At 41.1% G+C, this 19393-nt stretch overlaps 1 protein-coding gene across 20 annotated transcripts in view; it reads right to left on the reverse strand.

The window, feature by feature from the left end:
* Nrxn1 (neurexin 1) overlaps positions 1 to 19393 on the reverse strand; it is a 1056958-nt gene that overhangs the window by 541835 nt on the left and 495730 nt on the right. For all 20 annotated transcript variants that reach the window (XM_035445200.1, XM_035445199.1, XM_035445197.1 and 17 more), the window contains 2 exons: positions 14616 to 14997; positions 13392 to 13582 (listed from right to left, as the gene is read on the reverse strand). In XM_035445200.1, coding sequence (XP_035301091.1) covers positions 13392 to 13582; positions 14616 to 14997 — 573 coding nt within the window. The remainder of the gene's footprint in view (positions 1 to 13391; positions 13583 to 14615; positions 14998 to 19393) is intronic.

The raw sequence follows: 19393 nt of genomic DNA on the forward strand, positions 1-19393 counted from the left end.
GTGGGTGCCAGTCTAGTCAGATGCCCTTCAACGTCAGCCATCTTAGTCTACTTTAATACACGAAAGGTCTAATCCTATAGCACTCTGGATTTGATTCTATAAGAAATGCCTGCAAAACCTTATTCTAAACTTATCTTGGATCTAGGGGTTCCAAAAAGTAATTGTCTCCCTGACTGGAAAAGTAGACCTGAAGCTTTTGTTGTTGTTTGTTTTATTGAGACAGGGTTTCTCTGAAGCTTTTTATATTGCTGGCTGGCCTTGAACTCACAGAGATCTGCCTGCCTCTGCCTCCCGAGTGCTGGGATTAAAGGTGTGTGCCACCACTACCCTGCTGAAGCCTTCTTGCTTTCTAAGAATCAATTGCTAATCTCCCTTCCACCCAACAAAAATTTTCTAATGATTCCTTAGCTCTATTTTGTACCTCATGCCTTCAGACTGGTGACTTAAACTTTGCCATCTCCTTTGACATCAGCCCTCCATTTTCACTCTGATTTCTAGTTCGTGTTGACTTTTTTCTTTTTTTTCTGCAATAATTCATTATTTGGTAGCTCCATGTCCATCTACCCACTTTATTGATTCCACATCAACCTTCTTATTTTTTTCTAGGTTAATGTTGTTGTTGTTGTTAATAGATGTGTTGTGTCTCCTCTCTCTCTCTCTCTCTCTCTCTCTCTCTCTCTCTCTCTCTCTCTCTGTGTGTGTGTGTGTGTGTGTGTGTGTGTGTGTGTGTGTGTGTATGCACTTACTGTTGGTGTTTTGCTGCAGCTGGGGGCAATGAAACACCAAACAAAATGGGAAGGGTAGGTGTTGGCCAACTGGGAACAGAAATGGAAGGGGAAAGAAGGAAGAGAAGAGGGAAGAAGTAGGTAGAAGGGACTAAGAGGTGAGAGGTACTCACTTCAAAGGGAAAGCTTTCACATGTGTACAGAGTCCTTATGCAGCCACATTACACATGACAACACATAACATAGCCACATAACACAGGGCCCTTTGAGCTAAACTTGAAGGATCCTGCATTTGAATCTTTTATTCAACTTTACACTAGTTATCCCCAATAACTATTCCCAAACAGGTGACAAAGGCTGCATCATCTTGTCACTGTATCTCTAACTTCAGTCATCTTCAGCTGCCTTTGATCTCTAATCTCGTGTTTTGTGTTTTTCTGCCGTTCTGTCAGAGTTAGCAGTACACATTCCTTTTCTTATGAATGCCTGGCTTCTGCCAATGCTTCACTATAAGAATCTATTCAATGTTAAGGTCCCAACTCAAATTCCACCTTGATAATATATTCATCTATTTTTCAGTTTTAAGTAACTATGATCTTTAAATCCTGACACAATCTTGTATACATACACAGCACATGAATAAAGTCTGCATCAGATACCCCAGAACTGGAGTTACTGATGGTTGTGAACCACTGTGTCAGTGCTGTTGGACCTAGAGTCTGAAGTCAGATTTGTCCTGAGTCATCAATTACACTAAAACAAGAGTAGGAAGGGGAAGAAATTTGAATAGTTGCCTTCTTCCCTGCCATTGTGGCCACAATCAAATTTTCCTTTCTGAGATTTGATTAATAAGCATTTATTTAATTTAAGAAGTTTTATAACATACATGTTTGTGCCCTGCATATGGACACCTGCATATCACTAAGGAAAGACAAAGATCTCACATAGCTGGAGTTACAAGCAAACCCCATGTGGGTTCTGGAAAGCATATTTGAGTCTTCTACAAAAGCTGCCCATGTTCTTAATTGCTGAGCCATCCCTCCAGACATGTTTGCATTAAGGATGGTTTTATTAGAGAACCTGAATATATCCTGTGGGCATGTGCATGCTACAAATACCTCATCACTGTACAATTTGAACAGGTTTGAAGTAAGTAAAGCAGCATTGTGGGTTGATTATATTAGATTATCTTTTCTAGCTGATGCAATATTTCACATATAAATCCTTAATCCAGATCTTGACATTCAAGCTATCAATAAATGGCAGTAATGACTAGAATGACAGTGATGAAGGTAAGTTATTATTGGTTATTATTATTAACTTATTTATAATTATTTATTAAGCGTATCTAAGCAAGGAGTTTGTTTCATGAAGGCAACTTGGTATATCATCCTGCTGTCCATGGTTCATTTATGTCCCAGGAAAAATCAAATAATTATGCCATGGACCATCAAGTTTTTAAAAAACAGATGGAACCATGCCTGCTAAATTTGTAAATGCAATGGACTGTGATGTAATACAAATAACACATTAGTACAGAAACTTATAGTGTCTGGAGTGTCAGAACACCAAAGGACCTCAAAGGAGTGCTTGTGTTAGAGAAATAGGGAGAAGTAACTTGGGAATGAAGATTGGAGAGGGAGAAGGAAACCCCCTACAAATGAGCTAGAATTATTAATTGCTGGTATCTTAGCAACTGCTAAGAAACTAAGAAGTCAAGGTGGGTTGGCCGGAGCAAAAACATTAAGGGAAGTTGGTCAACAAATAACAAGTACCTGTTAGACTTGAGGTGGGCCTTTCACGTTCCATGAGATATCTAAGAATACATGGGCATCCTTTATGTACTTTGGTAAGAAACAAGTAAGATATTCACCTGTAAATATTTACCAGTGCATGGACTATAGTAAGCTTTTGGAGAGTCATAATCACTAGTATTTAATATCACCATCTTCATTGCCTTGCTATAATAGTTAAGAGAGAACTAAGCCTTACTTTACTTTGTTCACCTGCAACATGAGCTTAAGTACTACATCTTCAGCAAGTTTTCATGATAACTAACATGTTAAAAACATGTTTAAAAACACATGTAGATGGCTCAGCCCATACTTAGTAAAGGGAAGCTGGTAGATGTTGGAAGCCATGGACTGCTTAGGCATATACACATTTGGACACCGCAGAGGCTACTTCACCAAAGAGCATCTGATGGCAAAATGCGTCCGTAGTTGTAATGTGGCATTGCTTCTTGTATTGTGTTTATTAAACAAAACAAAACAGGAGTTGATTAAAAAGGCCAAGGGAAGGCCAATTTTAAGACACACGCACACAACAACCACACACATGTGGCATTAATGGCAAAGCCTGATATTTTAGCATGGCTCCTAGACTGTGCTGGAAGTCTAGTCTAGCACAAGAAGGCAAAGGGCCACCAGCTGTCCAGTGCTGTCACATCTGTGCTTTCCTACATAAGGAGAAGTTGCAAAAAAAATGGATTGGGAGCATTTCTACAGGAGTACTTAATGTTACAAGCCCCAAGATCACACAGTAATTATACAGCCTTTGCATCATGAGATAGGTCAGAAGAATTAAGGATTCTTCTGATGAATGAAACCAGTACAAAGCTGTACCTGGCATTATAATGTCATGAATGAATTGGCTGTGTCTTGCTGTAGATCCTTCCTGTGGCTTATGCCTTTCGGTAACAAACTTGGGATTTACTTCCCATAGTTTAGTACCATCAGATCATTTACTGGGAACAAACTTCTCCCATGCATTTGGAGTTTTTCTGATTACACTTCCTAGCTATGTGTAAATGCCTGTTCTCCATTAACAGAGCCTAGTTTACTGATTATATTCCTTAGCTATGTATGAGGCCTGTTTCCCACCATCAGGTCCTTGTTCCTTTCTCCATTGTAATTACAGAGATCTGCCTTCCTGCATTTGACAGGCATTTGGTCTGTATTTAGGGCCCAGGCAAAAACATCCCGTCTAAGACATTCCCAGATAGCCAAGGATGTAGAATTACTACATGTCCAAATTTGTTGATTCATAGCTGCCTAGATGGATAGAAAAAAATAAGCATGCCCTTGGCTTTACCTCACTGGCAGATAGGAAAAGTGATATCCTGCACTAAAAGATTTTCAAACTTCCTGTATTAACTCAAGATTTTAGCTCACAGGTTTACTGCTCTCTCCTATTTCCCCTGAGAAGATAAAGACAAAGGTAATCAGGCCCTTTGCTCATCCCCAGGGAAAAGTAGGGCACTGGAAGGTGCCAGGTTTTGTTTCTTGTGCAAATTAAACTTAGACCTTCTCTTTGACCTACAGCCCTAAGTAATCCATGCTAAAAGTTTCTCCTAGTGGTTTCAGTTTATTGCTCTGTATATAAATCTTATCTGCCTTGCTGACCCTATAAAACTCAAGCCTCACATTGTATTGTAAGAAGAATTACTGTTGCAAATGCATATATACCTGTACCCCCAAGAACTTGGGAAGACAAGAATTTGAGGGACAAAGAAACAGAGAGATAGACAGAAACAGATAAACAGAACAGCAAGAGAGAAAGAGAACAAAAGAAGAATAAAGGAACATGCAGAGGGTCGATTGTGTGTGAGTCGATTCCTTGTTCCCTCAGATTTGAGTTCCGTCGCTTATTTGTAGTTCTTTTTGAACCCTGGGCAAAAACCCTAGAAGCAGGACTTTTAAAGTTTTCTATAACTTCATACAAAGTCTCCCCAACTTTCCGGACTATCACCACTTTAAAGACTGGGTTGTCTGAAGAGGTAAATAGCCTCTAGAATCTCTACACCCTAAGGAAAGATGGGCTTGCACTATGGCTGAACCCCCCTTAAGTGAGAGAACTCCTTAAACATCCCTCTTTTGTGGGAAACAAGCTTAGTGTTATCCAGGTGCCAGCCGGGGCCTGTCTGATGTTTAAGGGAACTACCGGATCTGGTATGAATCCTTGCAATTCCGCTGAGGGTAATAGTCTAGGTCCCTCTTCCCATCTGGTTTTCTTGTGAATTTCTGGCTTTGTAATCTCTGAACCAGGGCAACATACTCAAAGCAGTTCTACTTACTGAAACATTTTTCTTCTTCTTTTACATGCAATTATTTTCATGTCACTTGGTTTCCATACTGTCACCATCTTCATGAATCTGTACCTTATCCTCATACTAGACTCAACAGATGGACAAATCCTGTCCCTTGAATCCTGTACAGAAAGTTAAAGATCACCTTTGGGGACCCTTTGATGCTCTTCTTTTGCCTTGCATGGCAAACTCAAATATGTCCTTAAACAAATTCAGTAGGTGCATAATTGCACAGTGTGTTCTTACCTCTCATGCCTATTCCTGGTCCCAGAAAGGACGTATGTCCTAGTTAAATCTGTTTTCCAATAACTTAAGTCTAGGATCCTAAACCCAAGTGAGTCTTTATTATCTACTTGACTGGAAGACAGCAAGGAACTAGGGTTTCATGCTTCCTTACTAAAGTTATGAAAGTAGAAAAAGCTACCATGGAGGGAGAAGGAGGATGCCTGGCTGGGAAGCCGATGCAGTCTTCATGGATGCTCAGACAAGCAGACATTGGCTTCTACCAAAAAGTCAGACTCTCCCAATCACTGCACCCCCCTTCCTTCTCTGTGATTTTTTTCTTAAGATAGTCTTAGTGGTTTATGCTGCTTTGTTTAATCTTCTCTTCATTAGGAGGAGAGAGGTCAAAGTGCCATGCAAACTCCTCAGGGGTGAGAAGCTGTTTTTCACGCTCACTGATGTACCAGCTCTAGACCATGAAAGTCCAACATCTAAAAAGGGGACTCGATTTGATCTTGGCTTCACCTGAAGAGTAGACAGTGTTAGGGATAAAGTGTTAGGGGAAACATGCCGGATTCCATAGCAGGCAGGGGTGACCGAGGCAGAGAGACAAACATGCCAGGCAGACAGAGCTTAAGTGAGAAGTTTTACTAGAAAGGGAGGGAGGAAAGAGAAAAGAGGTAAAGAGACACAGAGACAGAGAGGACAGAAGAAAGAGGGAGACAGGAAAAGTCCTGTCTGTTCCAGGAGAAAAGCGGGAAAGAGAGAGGGGAAAGAGAACTTAAGTGGACTGGGGTCTTTTCTTTTAAAGGGGTCCTTTGCACCAGGGCGCATACTACACAACCATGGAACCCTGGGCTGACCAGGGCACTGCGTGAGTGCATCCTGCCATTTGACAGGGGCAAGCCAGCATAATGCCCGAGTCCTTACAGACAGAATTGAAGGCTGATCACTAGCTGAGGCTGAGAGCTTGGGTACACCTGACTCTTCAGAACTTAACTCCGAGAGCCTGCAGAGATGTGCCACTCTGTTTATGCACATGCCAGCATCCACAAGTTTCAACTGTCTTGCCACTTCCTTTGGCAAGTGGTACACCTGGACTTTGTTCTAAAAGGCATGTGAAAACTGGGTTGCACTTTCCAGGAGTGACTGTGCTGGGGGAGGTCTCAGGAGAGTAGCTTCTCTGCTGCAGGACTACTGTAAGCAGGTCTGCAAATACTCCCACTAGCCAGGGCTTGTGGGTATCAGAGCTCCAAATCTGGTCTGTGGGTAGAAATAAACACCCAGGTCTGGTTCATCCAGACATGATAAGGATCAAGACCTTAGAGCTAAACCAGAGACTCAAATGCAATTTTGGCTACCTGTGACTCATCACATCTTACACCAGGCCTTACCCCTCGTATAATTAGTAAAGCCACAGATGTTTCAGATTTCTTTTCCATGTGCTGTCCCAGGCTGTCAGTAGCAGTCAGTTGAGGCTGACATGAACAATACAGTGGTTTTCCCTGGTCCATGGGAAAATGATGAATTGGGGGCGGGGTTTGAAGAGATGGTTCAGGGCTTAAGAATACTTGTTGACCTGGGTTTGGTTTCTAGGCACATGGTCGTTCACAACCATTAGTCATTCCACTTCCAGGGGATCCAATGTCCTCTTCTGCTAGTGGGACCTGACTCCTTGCTCTGTCCTCCGTATTTAGGAGGCATGCATGTGGCATACATGCATCCATGTGTGTGAAGCACTCACACACATGAAATAAATAAAATCTTGATTACAGTGGAGAATCAGGAAGTAGAAGGCTGGATCTGAAGAACATTTTAACTAGACACATGGCCCGGTACGTCAGTTCTTTGGAAGACATCACTCTAGGTAGGCCCAGGAACGGGTGAGATCTTAGTGACATTCAAGTTCCCATGATCCCGATGTTGGGAAGGGAAGTCTCAGAGTTGGAAGATGTTGAATAAACTAATGAAAGATAACTCAGCCCAATAGAGCAAAGATTCCAAGGCGAGTGCAAAGAACGATGGATTTAAACAATGCAGGGCTGTCAGAACAGGATACAGACATTTAAACCTCAATCGTGGAATCTGGCCTGAAGCTTACACATAGCCAGAAGAAGAAGGGTCATAGGGAATGTTAGACAGCAGGCCATGGGGAACTGAGCATGTCTTCCTAGAGATGGGGGAGGTGAGACTGGATTAAAACAAGCTGTCAGAGGTTTTACAGTCAAGAGAAGAGATTTTGGCTGATTTCTGCAAAACCTGGGAATTCAACAGAGTCATCAAAGAGAAACAATGGCTTCATGTCTCTAGTTGTCTTTCAAGTAACCATGCTGCAATACTCGTGTAGGAGGAGGAATAACAAAAATGCCAAGTATTACTTTGACAGACTCATAGCCTTATTGTCTCTGTTCTGTGCTCTGGTGGTTGCCTCCGAAGTGGCCCCTTTCCCTGGGTGAGCTTCGCCCATCGTTGGCACTGAACCTGAAATGTCATTCTCAAGTGTGCTGCTTACTCCACGGTCCTGCTAAACACTTCCACTCTCAACTTCCCAGCTTCTGTATGATGTCCAATGCATCTTCTCCACCAACAAAATGCCCTGTTTCTTTCTGAGACGCAGAGAGTCTTAGGAACACGGCATCTTCCTCAGGAGGTTCATGCTGCACGCCATGAAAATCTAATTGGGTGTTTATTGCCAATTTGTAAAGAAGTGAGCTTACTGCCCTGCTGCAGCTGAAAAAAACACCTGCTATGTTCTAGAGCCTGTGGTGGCAGGCCCACTCACTGGGGAGTGCGATTAAACCGGGAGAGTTCTAATGCTCAACCTCTGCCAGTAAGGAGATGTTATCCGTGCCAGCAGGCAGGGTAAGAAGAGGGTAGCAAAGGCATTATGATATTATGAGATGGGTTGGTGGGATAACGTCTTAGGTACTAGGCAGGAGGGAGCAGGTGTCAGGGACAGCTGGTACTCCTGGAGATCCTACTGCAGCAATTAGAATAAACTCCTTACCCTCCGAGGGGCCTCATTATTAACCACTGGAAAGGATTTTTGTCTAACTTTCGAACGGATCCTAAAATAACCTCCCACAAACGAAGAAAACGTGAGGAAATCTCACTTCGTTCTAAACAAGAGGACCTTTGGACGTTTCATCCACTGTCGATGTCACAGCCAGCTCCAAGGTTAGGGCTCAAAGTTAAATTCTTCTCTAAACGTTTCCCATTGGAGCAAATTAATTTAGGCAAGACAAAGGGGCTCCCAGAAGTCACGTGTGCTAAACAACAAAGCTAAGACACGTCTGAACAGGACCAGCGCTTTGGAACTAATGTCCCTCAATAAATGTTTTTCAATGTGCGACGTGAAAAGATAGAAAACAGGCAGATGTACCTTATACCGAGTCCCAGAGCACGAGGGCCGCTGGATAACAGGCCGGTCTGAGTTACAAAAGAAAGAGCGTGTTTAGGATGGACGCCTATCCTTATTTGGAGATGGAACCTATTGGAACGGAAAGTCTGGGATGTTTCTGGTTGGGGGCCTTTTAGTGGCTCAGGAAACAATAGCAGGCAGCTAGATACCTTCGGGCAGAGATTTGAATGGAATACGAAAAAAAAAATTGTTCAAGAGACGAGGAGGAAAGGGACACTTTCGAGAGGGAAATAATTTGGGATTTGTGAGGGGATATAAGAGGAGGAAGGGACCTGGCTGACCTATATGCTGGCCATGAGTAACTCGGTGTAATTTTTCTAAGTGGCCACGTGAGGGCACTCTCTGCTATGCACCCAGGAGCATGGCCAACCCCAATCAATTCAAATGTGCCTCAATTTGCTGTCGGATTAATTTAATGTGTAAAGAAGGGCATCTATGGAAGATGGAGACCCAAAACTATTCGTCTTTTCTATTTTTAATCCTGAACTAGATAAATGAATAAGCAAGACTGACCTCAATTCAAATTCCCGGACACTCATAAGGATTGCATACAATAACCTCGTTTAAATCCATCGAGTATTTAATAGGGACTCAAGAAGTATCAGCTCTTCCCCATATACTTTCACAAAGCAATCGCCAAATTAGGACACGCGACGGACAAGGAGGGATTACATTATCTCCCTAAAGAGGCCGGAACTCTAAAGTTCCAGAATGAATGGAGTCAGACTAAGGAATCAGTCCAGAGCAAGCGAAGGCGGGGCCTTTCTTTGCGTGTTGCAGCTTGCACCCTATAATAGCCAAAGGGAATAGACTCCAGCAGCTGGGGATGCAGATACAAACAAAACAGTATCAGCAGGGAGAGGCCCACACCCGCGAGATTTGGGCAGTGTCGGGAGAGATCATGTGAACGAGGTCATCAGCACGGAGTCCCTCTGCTGGAAGGAGCCTGAGATTGAGGCTTGTTTGTGACTGGTTCCACCTGGGTCGAGGCGGGCAAGAGAGAGGCCCAGGTGTCACATTTCTACATCTCCAAGATGAAACGCAGCCACGGACAAAGGCGTGCATTACTGTGCAGGCTAAATATGGAATTTTAGATTCTGGAAACAAAGCGATTCTGTTTCCCAGCGCAAATGGTCCCCCTCCGCCCCAACATCGTGGAACACAGTGCGTGGCCCTTTGCTGCCCTCTGCTGTGTCTTTCGGGTACAGTAACGTAAGTGAAAGTGTCAAAAATCTGATTCAGCCAAGTGACTTCTGATGAGAACTGACCTCCCTCCACACAAAACACTTAAAAGGTAAATTAATGTTTGTTTAACGTAAACGGTGCGCGGTAAGAAGTGGACACCGATTGTTTCTGGGGGCATCCCGGGAGAGCTGTACTGAGAGGGATACTGAATTCTGCATCACCAACTACCGAAAGCATGTGGTGTAGTTAAGCAGACTGATCTCTCTTGGAGAGGTAAAGATTTGAAGACAGTGTGGATAAATCAGAATAAGTTTGATTCTCAAAGGTAACTCTCGGGGAAAACAAACCGCAATAAATTCACTGACTTAGATAAGGGGATTTTTTCCTGTTTCTTGCGTCCTCTAGTGGCTCCATCCTACATTACATGACTGGCATGCAGGTCTCACACCCAGAACCCACCCTAAGTGTCCCCCGGGCCCCCGGGAGGGAAGGAGAAACAGCGCCCGGTGGTCTTCACTTGTGCTTCAAGCAACCTTTAAGCATGGCTTACAAAACAAGTCTTCCGGCTCAACCCAGTTTCAGTGCCCACATGTGGCACCATGGCTCCCCTCCCTGCGATGCCTGAGTGTTCGGACTCAGTGTTTCTTGGGATGGTCACTTTGCACAGCAGGACCCTGTCATCCTCTCTCACACTCTGCTCCCCACCCCTAGCAGCTGGTCAGTGCTCAGTAAATAATGTCTAGCTAGCATTGCAGTCCTGCACAGTGAAGGTGCAGGATGTCTTACGCCATGCTCTCTCCATTGGGATTCTGGGAGTTATTCTTTCAATTAAAAGTCACATCCATTCACAAGCAGAAACTTCACCCTTATTTTCGGGACTAGTTCTCATTTTCTGACCTGATCTAAGAGGTAAGCAACTTCCCAGAATTTATTGGTAAGGAACCTCATTTGCCTGAAGAGAGGGGTCTATAAGTAAGAGTACTTCACATACAAACAAAGCCCTGCAGTATCCCGGTATCCACATCAAAATCTTCCCTGGTCATGCATGTGGCTGCTACCCAATGCTGAGACGCTGGGACTTCTGGCTCAAAAGAATATGATAGACAATGATAGAGCAAGACATCCAAGATCCTGTCCCAGGGTCCACACCAGCACACATATGACTCACACACACACACACACACACACACACACACACACACACAATTCTCTGAGAGGTTAACATCTAACTTAAACTGAGTTTTATTGTTGCTTTTGTTTTGTTTTTGCTTTGGGACATTTTCTCTCTGTGTAGCCCTGGCTGTCCTGTAGATGGGAAGACCAGGCTGGCCTCAAACTCACAGAGATCCACCTGTCTCTGCCTCCCAAGTGTTGGGATTAAGGGTGTGCACCACCACCTGGCAAATTTTTCTTTTAAAAACATGATTACAAGAGCGAATGCCAGGGCAGCTGTTACATTCTCTGTTACACAGAGAAACCCTGTCTCAAAAAAAAAAAATACAAAACCAAACCAAACCCCAAACCACCATGTAATTAGTCAGAATAGCAGACTTAATGTCTTAATTATGGGAAATGCTTTTCCTATAACCAGTATTTAAAAGCAGTCCATGTTTTAAGAAAATGTGTCTAAGATTCGTAAGGCTACTTTTTGTTTTTGTTTTTGTTTTTGTTTTTGAGTTTTTCGAGACAGGGTTTCTCTGTGGCTTTGGAGGCTGTCGTAGAATTAGCTCTTATAGACCAGGCTGGTCTCGAACTCACAGAGATCCGCCTGCCTCTGCCTCCCAAGTGCTGGGATTAAAGGCATGCACCACCAATGCCCGGCTACTTTTATGGCACACACTCAGCAGAAAGAATCCCAAAACAGCCTCCTATTATGCTCACATCCATTTTAATGAATACGAAGCAAATGTTTGCTTTTAGGAGATGGTATTCCAAACATCTGAGGGGACACAACCAACTGGATTTCATTGCTCACATTCACAAACTAGGGCTGCAAGCATTGAATGCTTCAGGCAAGGGTGAACCACATACTTAAGTCATTTGAATTTCTGGCATGGCCTTTGAGGTTCTAGTAGCAATGGTGTCTATGCACTGAGATCTCTCTGACATCAATAAGACATTGTTTTATTCTTCTGTGGTTGCCCTGGCGAGTGCCCTTCAGAGTTTCCCCTTTTCCTTGAAAACAGCCACCAGAGTTGACCATGAAAAATGAGGGCGTCCTCTGAATAGAAACCAAATACTCAGGTCACTTTTGTCATAGAGAAGACGGAGAAGCAATGGAGTTTGTTAAGCTGCATTTCTTTGAATTCCCTGCTAGGTGTCAGCTAAGCTATTAGATTTGAAGCAAATGAGAGACCTTTGAAATTAACAAGGGGCCCACTAGCAAAGAAGAGAGACAACCATTACCGCATATTTTATGTGTGACAAATAAGGAATCAGCTTTGTAAATATGTCATACAGTTATGCAAAATGAAACATTTTCTTCTTTCACCTTGTTTAGAAATTGTATTTTTCTCTCTCTAGAAAGACTGATGTTGGATTTTTTTCCCCCTCTCTGGTTCTGTAACTCTCCAATTTATTTGCTTCTTAAATCAAAGGAGATCCCACCATTACAAATGAGCAGCCTTTCAAAGCAAAAATATGCCTGGAATGATATCTGAGGGGCTTTGTCATGCATCAGGGAAGGGTAGGAGGGAAGGTCAGGATGTGCTTAGCTCTAGGTTTACTCTTTTCTCCTCTGGAAGCTGTTCCATCCCTGGTTGAGACGTTCAGGTCTCAGCTCTTCCATACTCAGAGTAAAAGGCTAATGGAACCAATGCTTTTTGTCCTGATCATTACAATGGGATATACTGCTGTGGTTCTCAAAGACCCATTCAAATAGGATCTAATATTATTTTATCCCATTATTATCATTTGAAAAATTAAGTCTCAATAAAATTAGAAAATGCCAACTAAGACTTTCTTAAAAGCTCATTAAAGAAGCTTTCCCTTGTGTGTGTGTGTGTGTGTGTGTGTGTGTGTGAGAGAGAGAGAGAGAGAGAGAGAGAGAGAGAGAGAGAGAGAGAGAATTAGAGAGAGACAGATGATAGATAGAGATAGAGAGGTGGCAGATAGATAAATAGATATACAGATAGGAGGAGCATATGTGTATGTACATATGTGTACGTGTGTGTGTGTGTGTGTGTGTGTGTGTGTGTGTGTGTCTGTGTGTGTGTCTGTGTGTGTCTGTGTGTGTGTGTGTGCCTGTGTATGGCAGGGAGGTGGTAAAGAAAATAAAACTCACTACTGATCCACAGAGGACAAGCCATGCTCATAGCTCTTGGTAGAAGAGTCTGAAAGCATCAAGGAAACCCAACCAAAGGGGGAGGGGAGCTAAAGAAAAGCTCACTACCCATCTGGTTCCATTAACTCCAAATTCACAGAAAACTATGGGGACTGAAGACTTACAGGTGCCTATCTTGCTTAACAATATCAAAATTATGAGCACATTTTTCTCATTCTTTAAATTTTAATCATGCATGCATTCTTAGGTGTTGCATTTTTGAACTGTTATTAAAAATACATATGTTCGTGCCACATTAAAGGGAGAACAGAGACCTGTGTATTGTATAATTAATCAAGTGCAAAAAACCGAATTCCTTGTCAGCCTTTGCAGAGACCTGTGCCTGTATCCAGTCAAAGCTGTTCTGCCTTCCAGATATGGATGCTACACAGATATGAATGCTGCACACTGTGATTATCCAGTACTTACTCTTGAGGTCTAAGTTTCTGGCTCCTGCGGTAATTTGCGTTGTGATTTTCGTGTCAATTTTTACAGTGTGGAGATTGCTGGTGTCCCTTGAAATCATCACGTTGTGCCACTGATTGTCATTGAGTGGTTTATTTGAGCTCCCTTTGATGAGGTTAGCACCATTTCCCAAGTCAAACACATAATGTAAGTACCTAGAAAGAAAACGGAAGAGAGAAAAGAGTCATTGCTTCCCGAATGAGCCGTGATGGTAAACAAGACATTATAAATGACACTTCTGGGTGGATTCATCCTTCTAGAATCTCGAGATGGAGCTGCCTGCATGTGAAACTACAAGAAGAGTCACCTTTTGTCACGAATCCCCCATTTCTATCAATCTCTCCTTTGGTCCATCACACTAGCACAGCATCTTATGGGAGATGTGTTCTCATGTGTAACACGAAGCTCTACAGTGTACTTCTGTTCCATTTGTCTTTCTGTTTCTCCAAGGCCCCTGGAAATGTGTGCATGGTCATCCCAGGAAACTTTTTATCATGTTTTTCCATTGAATTTTCATATTCACCTCGACTCAGTGATTCTATATGTTGGTATGTATATGTGCTTCAAGGTTAGGAGGAATCTAAGATGTACACAAGGGTGGCAAGGGAAATGTCCATGGTTTTTATGTAGTTATGTGTGTTACCTGGTATATTATCTAGTCTATAGTAAATGGACAATAATATTCCCTGAGGGGATGAATAAATGTCCAAACTGATGAAAATGTGTCCATTTGTCATCACACTGTGAAAACATTTCATTAACACATCATTCTTCCTGAACAATTCAACACAGAGCTAAGCTTGAATTAATTGGAATTTCATTAAATAACTAATCCGATAAACGGAGTCAGCTATTTAATTTAGCACTGAGTGGCCTACAAAACTTTTCTGGAATTGTGTTGTGAAAACTCAGGAAATACACATTTGGCGTATAAGAGTCATAGGAGACCTACCATGAACTACGACCAGTCTGCACTTACATGTATACTTATATAGACAAGCAACTGCATTGTTTCACACTCATAGAAGATACCTAGTAAGCGTTTTGAACATGGCCTATTTGTCTTCCCCCATCTGCTGACCACCATATTAAATCAATACATTGTGTTTCATATAGACTTTTGGATATAATTTCACCTTTATACACTTTTTTCTTTTCTCTCTTTTCATTGAACTGACATGTACGTACCCTTTAACTAATTCAACCACAATAAAGTCATTTCCATCCCCACTGTTATACAGAATTAGTCCATCTAGGGATGTGGTCTTGAACTGGAAAAAGAGATGCATAGAAGTGTAGGCTTGCAATGTAGCTAAGGCAACATAGCTCGATTTGGTCTTGAAGGTGACAGGATCTGCGATGATGTTCCTGAAGCCAAACCTGGCATTGAGCTCACAGTAATCTATATCGCCATTTTTGCACAAGTCAATGTATGCCATCCCATTAAATGTCAGGCTTTGCAGATGTCCAATGAAGTTTGAGGGGACAGAAGAAAGATAGCGTCTTTCTGTGATGATGCCAGTCTCTATGTTATGAAACTCCAGCCTTGTGTGGTCGCCTGCCATTTGGCCTAAAGGAAAAAATAATACATTGGTATGTTGTGCATCTTAAAGACACTTCCAGATTTCCATAAGCCACTGTACATTTCCATAGTAATAGAATACTTTTTAAATATAAAAAAAACAGATAAACTACTTGATAGGTGTAGCTTGTAGCAAGAATATCTAGGTATTGTTTAAGGGTTTGGTGGCCATGTATAATAAAATTTCTTACGCAAGGTTTTAACTCCCATGTAAATTTTAGCTGTAGTAAAAATTCTACTTATGCTTGGGTGTGGTGATGTCCTTCTGTCATCTCAGGACTTGAAGGGTTAAGAGAAAAGGATGATGAGTTAGAGGCCATCTTGACCTTCACATTGAGTTCTGGTCCAGCCTGAGCTACAAGGAAAAGCTGTGTCTTGATGTAAACAATAAATCCTCATTAGCATGTTATCAGTTTCTTTAAAAAGTAAAAGAAAGGAAGGAATAGAAATGAAGAGAAGAGAAAGGAGGGAAAGAAGGGCTAGGGAACAGTGATCTTCACATCCATTAGCAATCCATACATCTTAGTTTTGTGATCATGTAAATTAAAAAAAAATTTTCCTCCAGAAAAATATTATTATATATTGTTCTATATGCTGTATTAAATAGGAAAGAGCTACTGAATGTTGTTGTAATAATGAAAAATTAAAATGTGCTTGAAAGTCTAGTCTTGGTACTTTCCCTTTCTTGTGTGAATACCTAGATTCACTCTTTGCCCGAGTCTACCAATGGCTTTAGAGATTATCTCTGGACCTATATCATGTTCCTCACATCCTTCATCTTAAATAACTACTTAAGCACAATTCATTCATTCATTCATTCATTCATTCATTCATTCAGTGAACACTCAGTTCGGAGGGGGAAACGAGTGTCTTGGGTCCATGCAAAATGGGTTACCATCTCAAATATCCAAGTGGGATGCATTGTTTTATCTTTATTCAGTGGTTACTCTAAATAGGCCCCACGTCTCCCAGCCTCACCATATTTCTGTTGTCAACCTCATCGACAGTAAACCAACCCCATGTTACCTTTAGAGTAATGATCCTGTCTTCCTGTGACTTTGAAATTGAATATAAAGATAATGACTTGGTTTCTAGGTTGCAAGGCACAGCATCCATGAAAGTTAATCCTCGATTGTGGCTCATTCCCAGACTCTTATTCTCAACTAAACTGCATGCCTCATTTTCTGCTGCAACTCAAAAAGGTCACTTAAACTTCCATCAAGTTCTTCCAACCAAGTTTTTGGCTAGTTTCCCTATCCAATTTGGCATAACTGGAGAATTTATTAAGCTCATCCTATGCTATCATCCATGATATTAATGAAAACATTAATTAGGGCCAATCTCAGAATCAGCCCTGAGAAAAGGCACTGAACCATTTTTCTTGGCATAATGAATATTGAAACTAACTTTGTGGGCTCCCACCAACACTCTGATATGCTTCCATTTTGGTTAATAAAAACAGTGAAGATGCTGGATATTATCATAAAACGTTGCTGCACATAAAATATAAATTATACATTTGATTATATAAGACAAAATATTTATGTTATCAATTGACTTTAATGGCTATAAACTCTTTGGCACAAAGAAGCCTGCTGAATTGTGTTCTGTTTACATTTGAACTCTCGGAGAATCCGCATTTCTCTAAGATGGCTTTTCAGTTATCTTTCTTATATTTTCTTCTTAGTCATTTGTTTGGTTTGATATCTGTTCTGCACATTGAAAAGTAAATCCACACTTTGCTGAAGGTGATTATTGTTCCATCCACTACAGAGCCTCTAGTTATGTTACTGAAGTAACATAACTATTACCTTCTTAGCAATTCTGGTTCTCCTATAACATCATTTTGCTTTTGCTCTTCAGTTTTTGTCCAATGACCTCAATACTGCTCTGTGGGAGTTCCACATCTTTGGTAACAACCAATATCAGTCTTGGCTAATTTGCAAGTTTAGAGCTCTAGAGACAACAGCAGCACTGAATTAATAAGCTATATAGGAGAGGAAATGGGAAAAGACTATGAAAATCACTGAGGCTTCAATATTGATGATGTTGACATTTATTAATTTTTGCAGTGTTAAAAATCTGAGTCTTAAGTTAGTTTACCCCAATTCTAAAGCTGCTGTGTTTCTCGTTAAAAGTTCTATTGGCAAAGAAATGAGAAAAATATCCAGAACAAAATGTACTTCTAATTTGTGAAATGAATATCTCATGTTTCTAAGAACTTGGAAGCTACAAAGAAAGGAAGGACATTTAGTCCAGAAAGATGGAGAAGTTCAGTGAAGAAGATAATGTTTCCTTTCTGAAAATGGTGTTTATGGACATCATAAATTATAAGGAGGTAGTCACAGTGTTGAAGGAAAATACATGCTCCAAATTCAAAAGACCCCAAAGTTGCATAGTCAGTGTTGAGAAACATATTTAGTCTAAGGGGGCCAACTAAAGCAATCATCCACCAACAATGCATTGGCTGATGTTGGCTTTAAGGTATTTCCACTCAGAGTTTATGCTCAGTCCTCTTCAGTAATATATCCACTGTTGTATATGCACCAGTGTTGAATAAAAAGAAAGCAAAAAGAACTTCAAAGAATTATTTTAAAGCCTTTATAGAAAAAGATTTATGTTTATAATGTCTGAAACATCATGGTTAATTTCCAGAGACTGAGTGAGTGAATTTAGAATTGGTAAATCAGAGTGGGCTCTTTGGCTTTCTCAGATCCTCAAGATGAAATGAATTCTCAAGATGAAACAAATGCCTCGGGATATTTTGCTGCTGTAGAAATCTCTGTGTCTGTGTTGAATTTTGAGTTAAAATTTTCATTTTTATCTTTCACTGAGGTGCGTTAATTTTCTGTGTAGAACAACAACTAAACAAACAAAAACACTAGGACAGCTGGGTGGTGGTGTCAGAGGCTGCTAAATCTCTGTGAGTCAGGAGCCAGCTTGATCTAAAAACACTAAGACTCATGTGCTCTTGTTAATTCACTTAAAAGTTATTGCATAGCCAATATGCATTTCAAGTTCTACATAAGGGAGAGAAGAAAGTGCTGAGGGGGACACATATATCCCTGTTCTCAGAAAATTCATAGTCTATTGGGGGGATGGCATATAAAAATATGTGAACACCTAATTAAATGTATAAGAACAAAACTCTGAGACATGCTGTGAATTTTATGACTGGGATGCTGTATTGCTATGCACAGATTGGGATAAAACTAAAGCTAAAGATTTGAATAATTGCAAAAAGAAAGCCATATGAAATCTTGTAGAAGATCAATCAAGAGGTGAACTCCATGAAAAGGAGACAGATGAATGTAGTCTTTAGGTACTGAATGAGTTAAAACCAGGAACAAGTGAAGTTTGGGGTTCATACAAAATTGGAAGGGTGCTAAGAGTCATGACATTCACAGGGCATCATGTAACTGATTATCAGCTAATGGGAGGTTTTGACTAGGTAGAAAACATCATGGTGCGTGCATGTGCGTGCGTGCGTGCATGTGTGTGTGTGTGTGTGTGTGTGTGTGTGTGTGTGTGTGAGCACGCGTGCACATGCATACACACATTTACCCTTTCATGGCTACAATAAACTAGAAGGGATTTTGGCAAATATAATGGTAGCAGAATTTGGACAGTTTTATAGATATAATTCACAGGACTTACTGATGATGTAGGAATGATGTCAAGAGGACATGATGAGGTTTGTCTTATTTGCTTGAGTAAGAGCATCCATGGCAAACTCATGTTGAGTGAGGGCACATATCAACATACACAAATAGCATGCAATCACAGAATATTTATAAGAAGTAATGAAATGAAACCTACTGACTCTCAATTAAGGGATACCCCAAAGTTTGTGCAACCCCTTTCTAAGACCTAGAGACTGTTCCCCAGTGGATCTCTTTACTTGCATCCCTGTCCTCATGGCTCAAGATGAGATACAGACATCCCAATAATAAATTAAGTATATACTTTCCATGTTCAATAAAGAGTTAGTAGAATTGCTATATCTTTAGTAGGTTAAAAAATGCAGGGCCCTGTGTGAAATGTCTCTAGTGGTTTATTCTTTAAAATTCTTCCTGTTCAGAATGTACTACTTAATGAAAGTCCCTATTACTTTTCTGATTCGTGTTGCCTTCAAGTGGCCTCTAGGGTCTTTAGAAACATACCATTTTATTCTTAATCATCATCCCTAAGTACTCAGTGCTGCATTTGGGAATATTTTTATGCTATGTAAATCAAGGCTGAATTCTTATTATGGTCAAGGGGTGGGTTCTTGAGATCTTCAATAACAGTATTGTTACAACAGTAACAACAGCAACAAAAAGAATGAAAGCTGGAGGGAAGGAGGAAAAAAAGCAAATAACCCATATTACTTATTGATTACAGT

The sequence above is a fragment of the Cricetulus griseus genome, chromosome 5 (assembly GCF_003668045.3).
Source record: "Cricetulus griseus strain 17A/GY chromosome 5, alternate assembly CriGri-PICRH-1.0, whole genome shotgun sequence".
Classification (NCBI taxonomy): Eukaryota; Metazoa; Chordata; class Mammalia; order Rodentia; family Cricetidae; genus Cricetulus; species Cricetulus griseus.